This window comes from Chamaea fasciata, unplaced genomic scaffold (genome assembly GCF_029207755.1).
Source record: "Chamaea fasciata isolate MVZ Bird 193981 ecotype frontalis unplaced genomic scaffold, bChaFas1.0.hap1 SCAF_2, whole genome shotgun sequence".
In the NCBI taxonomy this organism is placed as follows: Eukaryota; Metazoa; Chordata; class Aves; order Passeriformes; family Sylviidae; genus Chamaea; species Chamaea fasciata.
In genome coordinates, this window is record NW_027094087.1 from 42,831,137 (window position 1) to 42,848,240 (window position 17,104).

The 17,104-nt window shown below is 39.9% G+C and overlaps 1 protein-coding gene across 2 annotated transcripts in view; it reads left to right on the forward strand.

Moving 5' to 3' along the window:
- DDX10 (DEAD-box helicase 10) overlaps positions 1-16,622 on the forward strand; it is a 161,126-nt gene extending 144,504 nt beyond the window's left edge. Inside the window, exons 17-18 of one of the 2 annotated variants that reach the window (XM_066175800.1) lie at positions 5,859-5,992; positions 14,854-16,622. In XM_066175800.1, the coding sequence (XP_066031897.1) occupies positions 5,859-5,992; positions 14,854-15,043 (324 nt within the window). In that variant the 3' untranslated portion in view covers positions 15,044-16,622. Of the gene's footprint in view, positions 1-5,858; positions 5,993-6,547; positions 7,080-14,853 lie in introns of those variants that run through there. The other variant, XM_066175799.1, reaches the window with a different exon arrangement.
- The last annotated feature ends 482 nt before the right edge of the window (positions 16,623-17,104 follow it).

Below are 17,104 nucleotides of genomic sequence, written 5' to 3' on the forward strand. Positions count from 1 at the left end.
TTTTCTCCCTGTAAGTATGCTGTTTTATGTGTATTTTGTACAAGCATTTAGAATACGTGACTTAAGCAGTACAGCGAAAACATAAAAATCGTGTCGTTGGACAAGCACTTAACGCCAGTGTAGCTCTTTGTTGTGTACTGAATACAAATCAGTCATTCCAAGAAAAGAGCAGAACTAACCAGTTTACAGAATTACGTGACTTAAAAGGCTTCCCTTCTGATTATTTCTTGTCAGTGCTGCTGTTGATCTGTTCCTTTTTGAAAAATACCCATCACTAAGCAGAGAGTGGTCTCTGCTGTGAGTAGTGGTGGCGATGGGACACCGCTGTGTCACGGCAGGGATGAAGCTCCCTCAGGCTTGTGCAAAAGTGCTGGAAAGTGATATAGAGGAGATTCTCTCATGTAGGTACCTTCTCTGTGGATATATGCCGAGGTTCCCTGGAGAAGACGGATGTGTTGAAATGTTTGAACATGGACACTACTTTGGGGAATTACTTTCTGTATTTGAGTTGACAGCCATGACTGCTGTGAACCTGAAAGTGGAGAGAAAGGAGGAGCGTGTGAAGACAGTCCAAGAGTTATGTGTTCAGAATACAAGTTCAAAAACATTGTTCTGCACTGTAGTTTTCTAGTTGGGTTTTTGCTGTATTTTTTGCTACCTACCTAGTAACTTAGTTTCTTTTCTGTTGTCTTTTCATGTCTGTAACATGAATTACATTTAAGGTAGCAGCGTAGTTGTTTTATCCAGATACTAGTCTTCCCTATTGCAAAAATCACCTTGATAATTGTGGCTAATAGCAACTTGAAGAAACTTGTCTTTTCAATAAGTATTCTACATGGGTCGTAGAAGAACAAATTAGAAAAGGAGAAGTGTAAGGTCTATTTTTGGGGCATATCCATTATAATTGAAATTCACATAAATAAAACAAAAGATCTTTGAGCAGACTTAATACTTCTCACCAGTTTCTATAAGTTTTGTGTTTTCAGTGTTTCTGAACTGTGCTTGCGGCAGGAGCCATTTCCAGCACAAATTGCTTTGCTATAGTTACACAGAAATTTGAATGTCAGTATATATGCTTCAATGTCCGCTAGTTTGGAACACAGGCTTACCCATTCACTGACCATAAAATTTGGGGCACTTAGGAAAGCCAAGAAAGAAAATTAAGTATTCTCATGTGCTTTATGTGAGAGTGGTGGTAAAAGTAAGGTTCTGCTGGGTAAACGAGGCATACTGTATTGTTTGAGATCTCGTATGGCTTAAAAGAAATAAAAAATGACTGCATGAAATTGAACCTTGATGTGACTGCTAGTGATTGGAAATAGTGAATGATTAAAGATGAAGTTAAGAGTTTTCTGTCCCTTCTAGCGAAAACCAAGAATTAAATTCTCTGAAGTGGTTTAAAAACCAGGAGCTATGACTGACTCCTTCCAGAGCCCAAAGATCAGTGCGCTCATCTTAGTGTAAGGACCATGTCTGCCTGACTAACTTGGAACCCTGGTTTCCCCAGTTTTTGGCTACTGGCCTTTCTGGCCAGAGCCACAGAACTCTGATGCACCTTAGATGGTATTAGAGGGGAGCTGTGAGTTTTGGCACAGCTTGGACAGCTCTGTGTGTGTCAGACCATGCGTAGTTTGCTCCACTGGGTCCCAATCAGTTTTCAGTTTAGGCAAAGGCTTTTGTCTTGATCCTTAAAGCAACTGTTGGATCGAACACCCTAGCAGCACCAAAGTCTGTATTTCATTTTCGAACTGTCAGAATAGCTGTGTTCCTCTGGGACAATGTAATGATGAAATATCAGAGCAATCGTTCATCAGCTGGGGACAGTGTGTTGGGTTGGGGTACAGGCTATGAACGAAACCCAAACCTGCGAGGTGACCAGGTGAATCCAGAGTAAGACGTTTTAAAGGAATTGCTGTAAAACCTCTCTGTATAAATAAATGGCTTCCATCATAAACATAATGCAAAAGCAACTTTTGTTTTCATCTAAAAAATTATTGTCAAAAAGAAGAAAATTAAGAAAATTTGTAATACTGTGAGGTCTTACAAGGTGTTTTATTTTTAAATATCCTCTTTTATGAGCCATAATATGCTAAACTTTTAAAAGTTTTGTACCCGTTTTGGGTAACTTCTTAGCACTGTTCAGAACTTACCTCTTCTTGGCGTTGAAATCACAGGCACCACTTATTGGGAGAGGCCGTGGTATCAAAATCTAAAGGGTGGCATAGCTCAAAAAGGATTGAGTATTGTGTGATGGACTCAAATTAAGTGTGATCAAATTCTAAACAAACGTTAAGAGGTTTTTTTCCAGCTAATTGGAAATATTCTCCCACTGTGATTTGTAAAGTACTATGGACACAACTGATAGTGCTTAAGCAATTATTTCTCCCCTCTTAACCTGGCTGCTAGAAACTAATAAATTAGTTGAAAGGATTGGACATCAAAAGTGCAACGTTAGACAATTTAATTGGAGAGAAAATAACCTTACTAAATTTGTTATAAATTAAATACCATAATAAATAGATATTTTAGAAATGAAATCTTGGTGAATGTGATATTTTTCTATATAGAGGTTTTCATGGGGGTTTTTCAGTTCTCATTTTTTTTTTCCTTATGATGATAGTCAGATTATTGCCACCTGAGTGCCTATTGCCTGATAGAAATGAGGCATCATTCTGGTTTTTTTCAATATTCGAGTCTCTTGGGTATCTGAGGTACATCAGTTTCTTCATTTTAAGTTTCTCTTAGCCTCCCTCTAACTCATTTACCTGAGCTCCATCAGCCATTCAGGCCTCTTTAGGAGGAGAAGAAGTCATTATGTCTTGTAACAAAGAAGTTGAATTGGAGGTATTCTGTTGATAAACATGGCGAAAGCTCTAGAGGAGCCTGTCCTGTCTTTGTCAGGGTGTATATGTTTTCAAAGTCATTGCAGTAAGGTCAAATGTGATTGTTGACTTGGTACAATGTGGAATGTTGAAGGCCACAAGGTTTCCGAAACTTCCAGCACAGAAATTTTTTGATTTTTTCTAAAAAGTTGAATTTGCATAAGAAGAACCTCTTCCTCAGAGGGAGACTGTGCAAATGCAAAAATGTTTGCATGCATCTGTGTCATATTCAAACTGTAAGTCTTTGTGCAGGTTTTAGTCAAACTAGAATTAAAAAAATACATGGGCTGGTGTGGTACAAAGAGAGAGCTTGTCATCCCTGAGCAGAGTGAGAAGATGATTGCGACCACATTCACTTCTCCTGGCCAGCCTGATTTGATGTCTTTGATGTCAAGCATGGCAGGTTCCCTTCCACAGTTGAGCTTCACAATAAATACACACTCCAAAGTGTGTGTTAGATTGTAGCCAGCCTTACACATAATGTACAGGCCATCAAAATCTCTTCTTCGAATCTCTTTTGATGGCAATTGCCTTAGGGCAGGTCTAGTCCTGAGTCTGTAAATTGCATCCTAGTTGTGTCTGAAGAACTTTTACATGTGTCATTTTGAACTATGATTTTACTTCTTTTCTCCAGCTCTTGCGGTGGGTAATGTGAAGTCACAAGATTTCTTCTTCCTGACTGGCTGATATAAATTTGAAGGGAGAGGGGAAAAATAATGAGTTTCTGTTGTTCAGCTGTGGATGATGAATGTTCCTGCTCAGGTTCTTAACATTTTCAGGGTCTTAGAAATATTCTAATGAATATGTAAGTAGTGATAAGAAATACAACCTCATGATTCCTGATGAGTGAAAGTGGCATCTTTGCCAATCATTTCTTATGCTGTAGCAAACATTATGTTTAACACTTCTGCGCATATTTTCTCCTGGACAAAATTAACATGAATGTGTAATTAAAGAGAGGGTTTGGTCGGTGTGTCATAATGGATAGTGTGAGTGAACAGCCCAAGTTTTGAAAGGTGATTGCCAATAAATGTTAGTGTCAGAGAACTCTGTTGTACGGTGTCACACATACATATTAAAAAATACATTGTTCCATACAATAGCTTTAGATGCTACTTCTCTTTTTCTTTTCTTTTTCAATATGAGATTGGTATGCACCAGCTGTATTGAAAGAATAGGTGCAATTGGAAGGACAAGTAAAGAGCAAATATTTAATGTTGTAAGAAATTAAAATAAGCTATAATTTAATGCAGAACGATTTTCAAATAAGAAAATTCATTAGCAAAAAGGTGACCTTCAAAATAGTTTTCTGTGGAGTTAGTAATGCTCTGTAATATTGTACTAAGAGATGAGCTCAAAGACTTTTTTTTGTAAGCAAAAACACTGCAAAACCAAAACCAGCTTTCTTGTGAAGTGGTACATGAAGTTCCTGAGAATCAGCATGCTTTTCTGTTAGTGGTTGTTCCCTTAGGAAGCTTACAGTGCTGAAGATTCTGATAATGCTTTTAGTCATTTTATATACGCCCAGCTATATAATTACTTCTACTGATATTTTAAGTAGTAAAGAACAAAATGTGCGTTCAGTATGTTTTTCCTCTGCCTTCTGATTGCAAATCTGGCTTTTGTCCCTTTCTTCTACTTGCTTTCAGTACACTGCAGAAGTGTCACTGGTCAAGCAAGAATGGACTCTTGCAGTGGTGACTAATCTTCGCCTTCACCATCTCATTGCCTTTCACTCACTGTATATGCAGATATAAAAGAGACCATTGGTATGGTTTCTGTTTGGCTTTTAAATTTATTTTTATTGCAGGAAGCTCTGTGCACATAAAGACTGTTCTTTAAAAACTTGCTGATAGAAATGGTAAAAAAATCAAAACAAAAATTAACTTTAAATATATAATGATGTGAAGTTATTCATAGAATGAAAGATCATTTAAATGAGTACTGTTTTAGAAACTCAGCTGTGTGCATGTTGATTAGATGTATAAACAAAAGGTAGCAATGCCTTTAATTTTAATTTCTTGGAATTTGTTTTTGTTCTCCATCATAAATATGCATGGATCTAGGGTTCCCATTGCTTAGAAATGCCTTTAAGCTTTCTGTCTGCATTTCTGCATGCATATACAATTGCATGTGCCCTCCAGTCTATCTGGTTTCTTTGTGGCTACTAGCAAAAATATACAGAAGTGGTGCCATCAGTTCAGGATTAAGTGGAGCAGAACCTGTATCTGCAAAATTATTCAGTTTTTTTATAGTATCCAGTATTTTTATGGAGCATCATCTTTTCTCTTTGTTAAGGAATTAGTGAGGCACTTCAGCACCCTGGGGAAACTTGCCAATGCAATCAGCCCATCCTGAGATGTGCTGTGGGGGCAGAGGGGAGCTGAGTCCCAGAGAAGGAGGCATGAGGGGATCTGAGAAGATGCTTGAAGAACATGTGTGTCTTGCAGAGAACGGTTGAAACTCCCTTAGAGCAGTTAATTCAGCTTAAGCAGCTTTTTGGTTTTTAACTGCAAGGACACCCAGATGAGTTTTAAATTAGACTATTGCATTAAATTCACCTAACAACAATGATTTATGTGCCCACATGTGAGTATCTCTTTGCCAGTGTGTTCCTGAGGGACAGTAAACCTGCATATTACTTAGACACTTACTCTCAGATGGCTGTTGATTAGTTGCTGCCCAAATCTCTCCTAGATTTTGTAGATGTAAGATTACAATGTTGGAAAGTAGAATTTGAACATAAATCCTTGTGCTTCCTTATCTAATAATGTTTCTTCAACCTTTAACAAACAGCCTTGGATGAGAGTACTGGTGATGACAGACGTGATTCTCTTTTCCTGGCTTATAATACTGGTGGTGTTTGACTACATTTGGGGGCACTGGTTTTTGTTACAGCCTTCGTATTAATGGGGTTGTGACAAGTAACATGGACTTGTTTGCTTGTCTTGTAACTCTCCATTTGTCACCTCACAGGCTGAAGAGGAAACAGTGGCCTTTCTTGCTCACAGTGGAAGTGAAGATGAGTTTGATCCAAGCACTCTCCCAGATCCTGATAAATACAAAGATTCTGATGCAGAGCAGGATTCAGAAAGTGAAGAGAGCTATAGGTATGCACCATCTCCATGTTCATTTTAAAATGATGGGTTTTTTTATAAACTGCTTTGTTTACATGTTAGGAGTTCATCTTACAGTCCTCCTCTTTCTTATGGGACCTAGTATTTGACTTTTAAAAGTTTGTGTGTAAGGTGCTAGAAAGAAATCTGAACTAAAGGCTGTTATTTTCTTTCGGGAAGTTGTATAAGAATGATTTTTGAGTCAGTATTGAAGGGATCTCGGTGAGACTGTTTCACATGCAAAAATCTTGACTAATTGACCTGGAGGTTTCATGTGTTTCTGTGGTGGGTTTACCCTCTCTGGATGCCCACTGCCCACCAAAGCCACTCTATCACTGAGCTTCTCAGCTGGGCAGGGGAGAGAAAATGTAATGAACAGCTCAGGGGTTGAGATAACACCAGGAGAGATTCCTCACCAGATACTGTCACGGGTGAAGCAGACTTGACTTGTGAAAAAATGAATTTATTTATTACCAATCACATGACAGGGTAATGAGAAATAAACCCAAATCTTCAAACACCTTCTCCCAACATCTCTTTTCTTCCCAGGATTAACTTACAATTTTTTCTACATCATCCTCATCCTCAGCAGCACAGACGGATGGGAAATGGAGATTGCAGTGTCAGTTCATCACGTGTTGTTTCTGCCTCTCCTTTCTTCTCAGGGGAGGATTCTTTTCCCTGCAGCCATGTAGGCTCTCTCCCGCAGGGGACTTCTTCCGCAATCTTCTTCAGCTTTCCTGTGGGCTGCAATTCTTCATTAACTATTCCAGTGTGGGTGCCTTCCATGGCACACAGGAGGCTGCTCCAGCATGGGCTTCCCAAGGGATCACAGCCTTCTGGGGCTTCAGGGGCTGCAGGGGCACAGCTTCCTCACCATGGGCTGTGGGGGAATCTCTGCTCTGGCACCTGGAGCACCTCAGGATTTGATGATCCCTTTGCACCTGTGCTGTATTAAATAAATTTGTGCATGGTAAACTTGAGAAGTTCCATGATTCGGTGTTGCTCAGACTCTTCAAGACTCATGTGAAGTGGACTCTTGAGTAGAAGTAAATATATAATAATAAATTAAATTAATTCAACACAGTGTTTAAAATTGTATGAACCAGAAGCCTTTTTTTCATGCAGTTTAATAGAAAAGCACAGGGTGGGAATGAGGATCTGTAGTTGGTGCCAACATACTGGGAAAATGAAGGGATATTGCATGAAGTCCTGTGTGGTTCACTGCAACAAGAAGGCCACTTGTGTTTCTGACAAGCAATGTATCCTGTAACATTTGGAGAAGGATGATCTTGACACTTAAATGGTAGCATAGATGTCTAAGTTCATAAAGGTCTTGCTTTTTATATCTTAATCAAGTGAATCCTAGGGGCTAAATTGTCCCTAACCCTGTGTCACTGTGTGTGGTGGAGTCAGTATGCAGGACTGGGTGTGGGACATGGATTTAAGGACTAGATAGCCCTAAGTTAACAGGCTGGTGGCTGTGTCCCCTGGAGCCTGTTCACCAGTGAATGTCAACAGAACTGACAAAGATGGGGAAAAGCATTGCTTTTTCTGAGCAGCAGTAAATCGCTCCTTCGTTGTGCAAGGGCGAGTATGTATTCATACATCACGTTTTGTATTGATCCTTTCCTCAGAATGTCAGCCAGACTCAAGATTAGCTGCACTTTAGGAATAAAAGTTGACCGAGGTGGGCAGATTTTTGGCCGTGATAGTAAGTCCAGACTTGTTGGATCAGTGGTTGATCTGGCCCCCCTAGAGTGAGGTCACACGCTCTTAAGGAGAGCAAGGACTCAAAGAAAGTCAAGGTCCTTGGTCATTTTCCCCTTCCTGTGGAGCAGATTAAGAGAGAAAGAACATACATCAAAAGAAACTGGGGAGGTTTCCTTTAGTGTATCTCTAGGCATACCTACACTGAGCATTAAAGCTGCCTTTGGAGCTGGAGAACAGACCACTACACATGTTGAAGAAATGTAGTTTGATCAACACTGCTAACTGGAAACAGTCCTTGGCCTGTCCTACTGCAGCAAAGTACTGAGACATTGCCCAGAGGAGCTTTAGTTGGCACTATCCGAAGTCGCAGCAGTTGTGGACAATCACACGCCAATACTTGTGCCCTCACTGTGGCCAAATCCATTTAGCCTGTTACAACATGACTGATATTCCCTGGGAAAGCCATGGCCAGCACAGGATTATCCATCACATGCTGCACTGTCACCAGAGTCATCAATGGTGCTGCCTCCCTACACACCCCACTCAGGCACCCCTAGAAATATAAAGGCTGTTTGCAGCTGCTCCAAAGTCAGCTTTGATGCTCAGTGTAGGTATGTCTGGTGAGGTTCTCTGAGGACTCTGTTGAAGGCTTTTGAGAAAGAGCAAGATACAGTGAAGGAAATAATTTGAGGCTGTTAAATCAACACTCATGCCTCATGCAACTCTCTTAGAATTGCTATTGAATTGTATGATGACTTGCTTTTGGGGCTGGGAAATAACGACCTAATGATTTTAACAAAAACAAATTAGCTGAGTAGCAGACAGTAAAATTGGGCTTTGAGATTAGGAAACACAACTCTATTCTGTTTTATATTTCCAAAATCCAGGGATTTTGCTCAAAGAGTTGGATTAAAATAGAAATATGTTTGGCTACATTAGCTGCTCCTTGCTTTAAGGGGGAAAAAGTGATTCTAAAAGGAATAATTGATAGTAAGTATGAGACCTAGGGTGTCTTCCTTCAAGAGTCTTTAAAAATAGACCATCTGTCCATAGGTTCAGAAGCCAAAACTACTATTAATCTTCTCTCTATCCTCCCACAGATTTTTTTTTTTAAGTGGGGGAGCTGTACAAATCATGAGTTAAATTTGCCTTTGCATAAAAATTCCCTTCCAGCCATACCTCTACAAGCAGAGTAATTAATGACTTCAAGCATGTAATATGAGATTAATTTTTGTATATCTAGTAACATTCATCATATTTGGTTTAAGGCTATCAAATGTAAATTGTTAATGAGGTGAAAAATCTAAGAATATAGAACAGGGTGAAAGAAAAGCAGCTGGATTTCTTAAATATTCATTTTGCAGTCAGATTGAGTTTTTGGTATTTCTAATTCCTCAACCTCTTTAAATAAAAATGTTGAGGACGAACAAAGTTCTGATTGACCTCATTATTATCTTCTTTAAATCTTTAATGGGCATGACTGATCACATTAACTCCTAGATAAGCATGGAGAAGATCTTGGACATGAGGGGAAATATCTTAGTTCTGGTGCTGTTTTGTTTGTGACTTAATGGACAGTCACCAGGTGACAAGTGTGCAACTTAGTAGTCAGTGCTACTTTATTGTGTGCTTTCCTTTATTTATGAAAACTGTGGGGAAATTGCAGTTTCTTACAGAATTATGGTGATATTGACCTGCTAAGTTTTAGGTCATTCTTGATGAGGTTGACATTGCATTGTCTTTTGTGATTATTTATCCGCAAATCATGGTGCTCCTTCTGAAATGAATTATTCAGGTCATATCTGTGACTGTGAAGGCCAGAACTTAATGTTGTGATGGCCAGAAAAGTATCATAGGAGAGACATTTTAAAAGGTCTCAGTTTAAAAGCCTTGGTCATTCTGATTAGCTGCGAAATTGGACATTGAGAGATTGAATTGCTCCTGATAGAGGCTTATATATTCAGTTTTAGAGGTGTTTTGATTTATATCAGTGGAATGGCCAGTAAGGGAATCATAGTATCATTTAGAGTGAAAAGGACCTTTAAGATCAAACCATTAACCCAGCTTTGCCAAGTCCCACTAAACCATGTCCTTGAGTGCCATATCTACAAATCTTTTAAATACCTCCAGGGATGGTGACTTCACCACCTCCCTGGGCAGCCTGTTCCAGGGCTTGACAGTAACCTTTTTGGTGAAGAAATATTTCCTGTTATCCAACATAAACCTCTACTGGTGCAACTTGAGGCCACTTCGTCTTGTCCCTATCACTTGTGACTTGGGAGAAGAGGCCGACCCCCACCTGGCTACAGCCTCCTTTCAGGCACTTACAGAGAGTAATGAGGTCTCCCCTGAGCCTCCTTTTCTCCAGGATAAACACCCCCAGCTCCCTCAGCTGCTCCTCACAGCACTTGTGCTCCAGACCCTTCCCCAGCTCCGCTGCCCTTCTCTGGACACGTTCCAGCCCCTCAGTGTCTTTCCTGCAGTGAGGGGCCCAGAACTGACCACAGGATTTGAGGTGTGGCCTCAGCAGTGCCCAGTACAGGGGGACGGTCACTGCCCTGCTCCTGATGGCCACACCATGGCTGATCCAGGCCAGAATGCCATCGGCCTTCTTTGCCGCACGTTGGATCATGCTTAGCCACTGTTGACCAGCACTCTCAGGCCCTTTTCTGCTGGGCAGCTTCCCAGCCACTGCCCCCAGCCTGTAGCACTGACTGGGGTTGCTGTGACTCAAGTGCAGGACCTGACCTTGGCCTTGTTGGACATCCTAGAGGTGGCCTCAGCCCATTGATCCAGCCTGTCCAGATCTAGAAAGTAACAAAACACAATATATTTTAATTACCATTTTTATGTGCTGTAGCATTCTGACAGCAAGTAAGGAAGAAGCTGCACTGGGCTTTATGGAAGGGACTGCAGTAATTAATCTTCATTAGGATTGCTGCCATGGCCTTGTGAATTAAAATTTATTACATGGAAGAAGTTTTGGGCACAGCATGTTTGATTAGCAAAATGCCAATATTTATGGGATAAATTATTCCTAACTTTTCTGAACTGTATTTTACTAGCAGATTCATTCACTATTCCTGGACATTTCTTTGGGAAAGAGCTTGTGTGCTTTATTGCAGCCTGGAAACTTGACTCATGGCCTGTAGTTCAGTGGCAAGGGCGGTTTGTTTCCAGAGGAATGCCGGTAAACCTATGCTCCAAAGCATTCTCTGATAAATGTTAAGTGAAGCAGAGCCTGTCTAGAGATCTTGCCAGGACCACGTTTAAACAACAGCAACTTGGCTGTGTGACAGCACATTTCAAATGGCTGATTCTCAAGCATTTAAAATCTAAACCTTGCAGCTTGATATGACATTGTTTAAAGCCCAGAAGTGAGTTAAATCCTAACAATTAATGCTTTCTATTTTTCCCTGGTATTACCTGAAAACATGCTTGTGAGTTTATTTTGTAGTAGTTTAAAATTAGAGTTTCTTGGTGTATAGCTATTAGGATCATAGCTTGATCCCTTTTCCCAGATGCCATTCAGATATGCTGGCATTTGTTTTAGGGACAGGATTCGTAAACTCTACTTTAATATTTGAGTTATAAATATATTCTACCAAATGATAGCGTCATACTTAGGTATTACAGGTGTGCAAATGGTGGCCACAGAAATTACTGTGCCTGTTGATAAATTGGCTGTTGGTAGCTCCTCACCTGTGTAAACACAAAGTAAATCCTTTCATCAGGCAGCCTCAGACTGCATGGATTGTTCAGGCAGCTGAACAGCTAAACTTCAGATGGTACAAGGAAGGAATTGTAAACCAGATGCACATGCCACTTTTGAAATGAGGAGGAATTCATTCGACAGTAAGTGTAGAAGTTATTCCCATATAACTGCTTTTGCACACTCAGTCCTTTCGCAAGTGGAGCTTAGAGTTATGCCTGTTAAAACTTCTCCAAAGAGCTTTCTGTCCATATAGCTGAGGAAAAGCACCCTGAAGGAGCACAGGATGTATCTCTTGAACATCATGGTGCCACGCATTTTTCATCTCCCTTTTAAAATTTCCACTATCACCTTTTGTAAAAGGTACAACTCCGACTGCTCCTTCAAAATAGTACAGCCCCTTTCCACACCACCCAAACCAGTGCTGGTAAAAATCCATCCTGGAAGAGCAGGGATGGGTGTTGGACTTGCTGTTCTTCGAAGGTCCCGTTCAACCCAAATCATTCTGTGGACAGTCAGTCTGTCTTTCCTCTGCATCTCAAACTTAGGGACATATTATTTGCATGTTTCACGTGATTTTTCTGTTTACCTTCCGAAGCTGTCGTTACCAAATGCTACTTTGCATCTACTTTTTGTGCATCACAAAAACTCAGCTCTTTGGCTCTCTTCATTTCTTGTTGGTTTTGCTGCTGCTTCCTGTGTTATACCTTCCTCTTTCTTCACCTCTCCAGTTCACAGCCCAGCTGAGGTCAAATTAATATAAAAATACACTTGCCTATGTGTACATGCATCTTCTGTTTTCACTGCTAATCAACACGTACAGTCCCTCAGTAATAGTAAGAAGTAGCTTGACTCAACAGAATCATCCCACAAAACTTATGATGAAGATTAATCATAGTTGTGTTGATGTGCTTTTGTGTGTGAAAAAAATTGAGGAATCTCACAGTTCCTTCTGGATGTGTTTTATATTTAAATGTTTTACCTTATAGATATCTAGGCCTAAGGGTCTCTGAAACTCCAGAAGTGATTATCATTTTTGGTGTTTAAAGTCTGCTGTTTCATAGCTTGTAGGTACAGATGCATAGCTTGTGAGGTTTCTGCAGTGTTTTAATTGCTAAGATGTTTTTAACTAATGTCCTAGATGAAGCATTAGTCAATTATGAATGCAAACTGGGCTTCAGAGTCCGTTCAAAGACTGGAAATAATTGGCTCTTTTGCAAACAAGCTAAAATACTTCTACTTAATGAGGCCTTTCTTGAGCATTTAATGTGAACCCCTACAGTCTGTCCTGATCAAAGTGAACACCATGAAACTCCAGCCCAGATCCACACTGTCCCCTTGGAAAAGTGAGAATTCTTTAATGCTTCAGTATATTTTCATATACTGTCACTATAGCTTCAGCGATTATGGAATAATATCTTAACCACTACAGAGAGAAATATTGGAGTCCTTTCCCCGTAAAAGGAATAAAATGTTGGTACCAAGCCATGAAAAGCCATCCCCGTGCAAATGACAACTCAAAGCCAGCAAAGTTGCTGTATCCTGTGAATTATAGGAAGAGTGAGTATTTGGAGCAGTCATCATCTATTCATGGAATCACTGAATGTTTTCAGTTGGAAGGGACCTTCTGGATCATCTAGGTCCGACATGGCCATGGGCAGGGACACCTTTCCCTAGACCACGTTTCTTTACACTGTTTCTCTTGGGTAGGCAGGGAAGAACATATAAAGGCAGGGTATTTCATTTGCCTTAATTGTGAAAATGCAAGGTGTTTCTTAGAGGATTTTCCTTCTCCTTCTGGGCCGTAATGAGTAGGCAGGAGGTGGCACCGTTCTTCTGTGGAAGGTGGGATGGACAAGGGAGGGAGGCGGGTCATCCTTGTGCAGCTCACCACCACAAGGCTGTCAGATCTCCTGTAATAATTCCTTCATCTCTGTGGAGGGGCAGCCAGAAAACACAGTGTACAAGCTGTATTGTGCTGCTGGTCCCTCTCATAGAGTATTTGGGAACTTGCTGAAAACTGCCATGTTAGGCGTTAATGTTTGGGTTAGGCTGGCTTCCAGTGAGTGGTGAAACAAGCGTTTCACAGGCTCTTAATTAGTCCTATTAATGGAAAAAAATAAGGTGAGCAGCTGAAGGTGGGTTGAACTGGGCATTGGGTTCCTTTGCTGTGTTGATTCTAAGGACAGTGTTCCCCAATTAGAGCTGTTTATTGTAACTGCTCTTTCTATCTGTTAAGTGTCTAAACAGTAATTCTGAATGGAACATTTCACAAGCATTACATTTACACTCAAACTATTGTAAAAATACGGACATGAAAAAATTCGTGTTGAAACTTTTTTTGGAAGTAAACTGAATTTTCTGAGTAGAAATTTGATGAATTTTAATTGAAAATCTGGATTTAACCAACTTTTTTAGAAAAGCCTTTAACTCTGTTTTTGAAGTACCATTTCTATTTTTGTTATATTTTAAAAATACAAACATGAAAAGCTGAGAAGGCTGTTTTGTTCCAGTTAGCTGATTTGGATTGGAACAGTTTGGGGTGTGGGGGTTTGCATTTTACTGGTTTTGGGGTATGAATTCTACCCTACAGCATACAACAACCAGCTCTTCGTGATCTGGTTCACAGATATATCTTAGAATAAATTTAATTAGATTGTTTTAAACTTAGATGAGAAGATTTATAGCATTTTTTCAATGTTCTGGACAAAAAACACATGAAGATACATGAAAGCTGTGCCTTTCCTCCCATTGTTGTTACGTGGCTATGTGGGAGAAGCCAGGGTGATAAAGGAGATTGGCAGCTTTTTCATCCAGATCGAGGGCTGCAAAAAGCAATTATTTCAAGTCTTAAGGAAAACGGCAAAATAAATAGGAATTCACCAGGAAAAATTACTAGGTTTGGACTTTTCCTCTTCCTCTCATGGCGAAGAGGTGTTCAGTAGCTTCCAAGGGAAATGTCTGAAAGACGGGGGAAAGAATGATTGAATGAGATAGTCCCAGATCAAAACTGTATCAAGTGTAGGGTTTGCCAGTGAAAGGGCAGTTCTTTTATTTTTATTTTTGGTGCATATTTTGTTGTAGGCAAGATCTTGAATGCCTGTCAAGGTCCACTGACACATCACTAAATCAATTTTGTCAAGTTGTCTGTTGCTGTATTAGGCAGCAAATATTAGATAAGACTTATAGCAATATCCTGATACACCGTAATCAATTAAGACAGCAGAACATCCACCACCACCTCGGTCTGAGAGCAGCTCTAATTTAGACATTCAGAGTTCATCAGCTTCCATTGCTTCACCCTTCTGAATTGTAATTTTGTTTGCCCTTATCTTGACACAAATTTGCCGTGTTGAAAAGGAATTGTTAGATTACATGATGATATTGATTACCACAGTTGTTAAAAAGACTAATTGATTTTTTTCTGCAGTGAACTTGAGGAGGAGACTGGAAGAAAGAAGAGAAGCTATAGCAACACTGCCACAGCAGAAGAAAAGCCACTGAAAAGAAAGAAGATGCAATTCAGCCAAGAGGAAGACTCCTATTTACCATTAGATACTGGGCTTTCTCTGGCAGAGGATGAAGAACTTGTACTGCGTCTGCTCAACAGTCACAACTAATTATTTTTCTGCAGGTTTTCTTCTCTGGGACATTTCCACAATTTTGTCAGTTTACACAAAATGAATTTAGCATCTGGGCAGCTGGGTACCAGCAAATGTAGATAAATGAGTTCTACGTGCAGTGGGATTGCCTTAGATTGGCTCATAGGTTATAGACAATATTTAGTTTGATTTATAAGGCTTTCTAAATGAACTTTTCAACCTAAATCCCCAGGTGTCATTTTGCAGTAGCGTGTTCACAAGTTTAAATCTCCAAGTTTTGAAATAATTACCTTCCTCTATTTTCATCTTGCTTTAAATGGAAACAGGATGTTGCTTTCTTGACTAAGCCAGGTTTGTTATTTTGGAAGATACATGCGTACTAAAATTTTTAAGGAAGAAATACTGTTGGCAGCTCAGACCATATTAATGAAAAATAAAGTATGTACTTTCTTCTGTGTATAGGGCACATCTTTTAAGAATATTTTAATAAAATTTCTAGAGCCTTGATGTAAACTTAATGGTGTCTTTCAGCTTTGTTATGAAAGCGTATTTTTATCCTTCAGGGATCATTTCTGTTATGATTCTGTCACTGGTGTTAGGCAATTCAGAAAGCAACTTTTAGATGCTAAAACTGAGTCTTGTATTTAAATCCCATATGAATGGAACACATTGTCTCTTAGTTGTATCTGTTTGGTCTTTCCATATGAACATACTAAATACTCCTTTTTTGTCTGTATCACATTTTTTTTGTCACAGGAATCTATCATCACTTATTCAGTACAACCCTTTCCTCTTTTCCCTATACTCTGTGCTATCTTTTTAGCTCAGTTACCCAAAACTGAAAATATACTGCAAATTCTTGCCTCCAAATGTTTCTTCCACTGTTCTGCCAGCAGGCAGGGTATCATAAAAACAATATTATAGGCAAAGCACATCTGCCATCTGCTCCTTCCTGACAATGTGGAATGAGAAGAAATGACTGAGTTTCACAAACAGCTAAACATGAAAGATGGGACCTGCTTGGCAGCTGATGTACAGTGTTTGTTTAGTCTACAGTGCCACAGTGGGACTGGAAAATGTTGTGATCTGGGACCAGCATCACTGATGAATCTGTTAATGAAGAAGGATCTGCTGTGGTGCTGCTGTGACTGGTGCACATGTCCCATGTGCCATCGTGCGAATGGCTGCAGTGAATGTAATGAGCAGCCTCAGCAAATCTTTATCTGTGCTGGGTTAGCAGAGCTCCTGCTCCTGTAGCTGTGGATGGAGGCAGAAAACTGCAGTGCAGAGAGCTCCACCAGCAGAAAGCTGCTCAAAGATGATTTGGATGACAATACATACAGTAGTGTGTGCTTCTTAGAGACATTCACAGATCCATAGTGTACTTGGTGGTGGTCAGTTGTCTTGTACATCACTGATGTCTCTCAAATCAAAGCTTTGCTCTAAGAAGCATGAACAGGTGTTGCGGCAAGCAAGTAAAAACCAAAAGACTTACTGTTTCTGACTAGAATATTCTTATTTGTGTGCTGAAGTGGGAGAGGAATATTCTTATCTACTGAACATTAAGACTACAAATTAAACTATACACATGGGAAGAACTGTGGTGCAGTTTTTATCTTGTGATGATTTTTAAAGTGTCTGCATCAAAATTTTTCAAGTGCTTTTACTTTTGTATTTTTGAATAATGAAACTTCTAATGTATTTGTGTTGTTTGATATAGAGCCAGTGTTTCTTGAATCCTTGTGAAGTTTGCCCATCTGCTTCAAGTGTGTCCATCCTTGAGGGTATGGTGTGTATATAAAGAATGAAGCCATGTGAAAAAGAAGAGGGAAGGGCTTAAGGCAAATGCTCCATGCCATGCGTGTATGTAAGAACAGGTAACTGCTGCATTTGCTAGAAATAGTAAGACAAAAAGTCCAGCATTCAGCATTTTTGGGAAGCAGCTGTGGTTTTGCGTTATCATTCCTGTCAGATGTAGATCTTTAACTGCTTTAAGGGGCTCCTCACCAGCCGTGCTTTTAGCAGTGTTTTTCTGGTCTAAGAAAAGAAGCACAAATAGACAAAGCAAATAGCAGTCCC